Source organism: Rosa chinensis, chromosome 3, assembly GCF_002994745.2.
Source record: "Rosa chinensis cultivar Old Blush chromosome 3, RchiOBHm-V2, whole genome shotgun sequence".
Taxonomy (NCBI): domain Eukaryota; kingdom Viridiplantae; phylum Streptophyta; class Magnoliopsida; order Rosales; family Rosaceae; genus Rosa; species Rosa chinensis.
The window spans coordinates 16,559,199-16,563,424 of record NC_037090.1 but is presented as its reverse complement, the minus strand read 5'-3'; the positions used below and the strand labels follow the sequence as shown (position 1 = coordinate 16,563,424).

The following is a 4,226-nucleotide window of genomic DNA, read 5'->3' as shown; positions in this document are numbered from 1 at the left end:
AGCAACAGCTCAACAGTGTAAAAGAGACAGATAATATAGACAAATATAGATTTGATTAAGAAAGTTGGGCAGCACGTGCATGCCATTCGGAGTTACAGATTGAAGGAGACCCTTCTTGCTAAGTGAAGTGCAATACATTAGTGGATCCCATTACTCTCTCCTAGGTAGATGAATTGACCAATGCTATTCACCAGCATACTCTGTCCCCATATGTGCCAAAATTCCACTTGGTGAGTTGGGAAGAACAAACTGGAGTAACATGCACTACAGTTTGAAGGTTCATCAGATTTCAAAATTTATAGTGGGGTTAGTTCATGTCCCAGAGGGAACTTGAACAATCCCATGCATCACTATCATGATGTGGAATCCATGTTATACCACTTTGTTCACTCGATAATTCAGATATCCAATCTGATAACCATGTTTCATATGGAGAGCTTGGCAAGGCAAAGTCCGATAAACAGAGATCATCAGAGTAAGTTTCCTTAGCTCCCCATAACTTCTCAACTGAGTCCAGATCTTGATCAAAGTTATATTTTTTTTCAGCACTCATATCATCACCATCCTGAAAGAAAAGACCCTGTTGGGCCCTTTTCGATGTACATTGCAAGTTTCCAGCAGATGCAGCATCACCATCTTGAATTTGTGCTTTCTTCACTAAATGTGTCCTCCAGTAGTTCTTGATCTCATTATCAGTTCTTCCTGGCAACACTCTTGCAATCTTTGACCACCTGCAGAAAAGGTAGATATGTATAGTTAGAGCAACACTTTGCAAACTCAGTGCAGCCTAGTTAACCACTTACGAAACATTGCTAACCCTATTACTAGAAGGTAATGATGTCACAACTTACTTGTTACCCCAAAGTTCATGAAGATGAAGTATAATTTTCTCTTCTTCGACAGATATGTGACCATGCTTAAGATCGGGGCGGAGATAGTTCAACCACCGCAACCTGCAACTCCTACCACTTCTCCTTAGACCTGCAACACGTGAACAGCTTCTCAGTTTACTTGTTGAATACAAGCACAAAATCTGCATATCTCCTACTTTCAGTAGGAATCACCATACGTACCTGATTCCTTGGCTAATGCATCCCACCTCCGATCCCCCTTAAGTCTTACATACATGGTGAGTCGTTCATCTTCCTCTTCTAGCCATGGACCTTTGCGCAGTTTTTCACCTTCCACAGCTGCTGCTTCATAAGCCATTGTTGGAGTGACAAACCCTGAGACAGAAAACCCTTTTATATGAGAAGCAGGGTAGAGAATTAGGAAATTTAGAAAGAACAAGAGTGATGAGAATCTCTTAGATGGTACACTAGGTGGACAACACTAGTTTGTGGGAACTCCACCTTTGGCTTACATAACTTCATGTTTTAGGGCAACAATTAGGTCATCTCATGAAGTTAGAGTTGATTGTAGCTTTATTTCCCCTGTTGCATCACATGTTTTAGCTCTATATGCCGTGGTTGTTCTGGTATGAAAATATTTATATTAATGCAGTGCAAATATAGCCATTTTGTCTCTGCCTATCTCGGAAAACGTTAGCAGAGCGACATACTTTCGTATGATTAGACCAAAAAAGGGAAAAGGATAGAGATAATGTTTTGGAAGGTAGTGAAGTAAGGGAAGATTTGAAAGAATTAGTTTAATAGATCTTCTGTATACTATATATTATCTGAAGGGAACTTGGTCTAGAAAGCATTATATTATCTAAACATCTGAAGAGATCGAACTCGGAGTAGAAGCATATCAAACTCTTAAAGAGAGGGATTGAGATGGGTTTATTGTTTTCGACCAAAAAATAAAGAAAGAAGCATTTATTGGATCAAGAACTTCATCGACCTTTTATGTTTGATCCACAGTCAATTGACATGATTAAAGATTATAAGCAGCCTCATAACTGAACATATGCATGTATGAAGTATATGTAGCCAAAGGTTTTCCAAACTAACAAAACCAGACATTACTCAGGAACCTCATTTTATATAAATTTCAGTAAAAAGTATTCATGTCACATCCACACATCCGTAGAGTTCTGGAGCCAAAACGATGTTGAACAAATAGAACTCTCGTGCAAAAGTACAACATAAGTATCTTCTGCTTCTGACCTAGATTCTAGGAACTACGCTTTGACTAGAGCACAAGCAAGAAGACAACACAGAGGGAGACGTATTAGTATGTGAAGCTTCCTAGCCAGGCTTCTGCTCACTGCAACTCTCTCCTCTTGATAATGGGAAACCAGTGTGCTAGCGATCTATAAATGATTTATTCATGAGAGTGACAGCATCATCCATGAACTGCATGAAAGAAATACCAATGTGTCAATCATTGAGGTCCTTTAGAAGCGTAGATTTCATGTATTATCTAAAGAAAGAGTAATGTTTTGGTTCCCGACAAAACCAAGTACTTGACAGGAAGAAAATTAAAATTATCATCAATAACGCATGGAAGTTATGCTTTTTAGACCCCTAAAAAGACATGATAACAGGCATAAAGTATTAACTTCCTTTTTCACTTGCAAGCAAGTGAATGTATAAAATTGATAGAGATCTTCCATTTATCAGATACAACTGAAACCTGCGTCCGATTCATAGTAAAACTAACCACTTCTAAACGGGTTGGTATCTATTCTCATAACCTTTAGCAGCAAGAATATAGATTTCCAATTCAGAACTTCTTTATGTAGCTGGGCAAAGCCCATTTTCCGAATTCAATGTGATTTAACCAAAAGAGTAATAAGTTTCTTTAAATAATATAGGAGAACAAAGTGGCATAATCTTAGCGCATCAAAAGCAGACCAGGAAAACTGGGAGTTATCACAGGCTGATCTGACCATGGAGAAAACCCATTTCTCAATTACGATACTTTGAAAGTTTACTTCATTTAAACCTTAGTTCTTCTCTTTATTACTTGAATTTGCCATAACTTTTCATTCCTACTTTCCCATGCCATGTAACTGGGAACCAGCATCAGCAGTTTGCTTGGACAACACCAATTTCAAGGACAATTTATTGTTAAATTCTTCAATCTAAAGCTATCTGCTTTCATTACAAATTTAAATGCTAACCCAAATTAAAACCAGATCTAAAATTATAGAGATTACCTTTCCAATAGACTTAAGCTCACGTCCGATGGGTTCCAAAAATTGTAGGTCAACTTCAATAGGCCATACCTGCATGCCAAATATGAATCAGCTAAAGGTTTAAAAACGAATAATACAACCAAGTAAAGTTAAGTAGCACCAAAATTCAAACTTAAAATGCCTATGACACAAGCACAGTAATCAAAAGTATCCAGCATTAGAGATTCTCCCTGTTTTACATTTTGAAATGTGATCTCTCAAACACACTTATCAAGCGCAGTATCTGTTTTCCTAAAAGTAGAACATACATCAGCAAGCTTAGAAGTTAAAAGTAATAACTTTGTGGTAATATGAGAAAAGGAAAGCAATGTCCTACACTAGAAACTACGATCAAAGGGGGGTAAAAAAAATCAAAAGGAGCACTAGGCAAATTGAACAACATTGGCGCCCAACCATTTTAAACTCACACAACACAAAAGTAGCAAACATTTCATTTCCATCTAGTTAGCATATGCCACCAAAATTGAGACACCCAACACAATGCTTAAGCTATTAGTGAAACAGAACAGCAATCAGTTCAAACAAACACACAAAACTCGTGTGAGCTAAAAGGGGCCCTTATTTTTTACCTTGAGACCAAGTAATTTGACGGGTGTGACTTGACCCGGAACAATGCAATCGGGTCCTGCCGCTTCCACAATGGCGTCCCTGGCCAACCCATTTCCTACCGGATTGGGGTGCTGCAAAAAGAAGACATTTTTATGAAGACCCAGATGAGAAAAACCAAGTAATTACATGTGTAGAAGAAGGAGAAGGACCTTCATGACGGAGATTGCATAATTGGTAGTGGGGTTTTGGGGCACACGCAGAATAGGGGAGTGGTGGATTTTGGGGACGGGTCTGGAGTTTGAGGCCCTCCAAGGTACGTCCTTTGGCAGTGAAGCCGGAGCTCCTCCTCCTTTGCGGGACATAAGGGTCTTTTGTTGTTTCTGAATTGGTGACTGTGTGTGTCTGGATTGATAAGAGAAGGTGAGGAGAATCAGAGCAAGGAAGGAAGGAAGCCACAGAATGAAGGATAATGGTAGAAATGAAACCTGAGCCGCTGGGGTTTTGTAATTTCTGAGATGCTCAAAATTTTGTG

General features: G+C 38.8%; 2 protein-coding genes and 1 long non-coding RNA gene across 4 annotated transcripts; 1 reads left to right on the top strand and 2 right to left on the bottom strand.

The window, feature by feature from the left end:
• Positions 1-270: 270 nt before the first annotated feature.
• LOC112191625 (transcription factor MYB27) lies at positions 271-1,452 on the bottom strand. 2 transcript variants are annotated; one of them, XM_024331008.2, is made up of 4 exons: positions 1,353-1,452; positions 1,074-1,226; positions 852-981; positions 271-731 (listed from the first exon to the last, which is right to left on the bottom strand). In XM_024331008.2, exons 2-4 carry the CDS (start codon positions 1,207-1,209, stop codon positions 308-310), a joined length of 690 nt encoding a protein of 229 aa, XP_024186776.1. In that variant the 5' UTR covers positions 1,210-1,226; positions 1,353-1,452; the 3' UTR covers positions 271-307. The 2 variants fall into 2 exon arrangements, with proteins under 2 accessions (XP_024186776.1, XP_024186775.1); XM_024331007.2 differs by lacking the exon at positions 1,353-1,452 and having other exon boundaries at positions 1,074-1,242.
• LOC121052050 lies at positions 343-1,078 on the top strand. Its single transcript, XR_005807854.1, has 3 exons — positions 343-475; positions 547-742; positions 904-1,078. It is a non-coding gene; the product is annotated as an uncharacterized LOC121052050 (long non-coding RNA).
• A 514-nt stretch (positions 1,453-1,966) lies between the features above and the next one.
• On the bottom strand, positions 1,967-4,226 carry LOC112191626. Its single transcript, XM_024331009.2, has 4 exons — positions 3,904-4,226; positions 3,715-3,825; positions 3,107-3,175; positions 1,967-2,300 (listed from the first exon to the last, which is right to left on the bottom strand). The coding sequence occupies exons 1-4, from the start codon at positions 4,054-4,056 to the stop codon at positions 2,250-2,252; spliced, it is 384 nt and encodes a 127-aa protein (XP_024186777.1). The 5' UTR covers positions 4,057-4,226; the 3' UTR covers positions 1,967-2,249.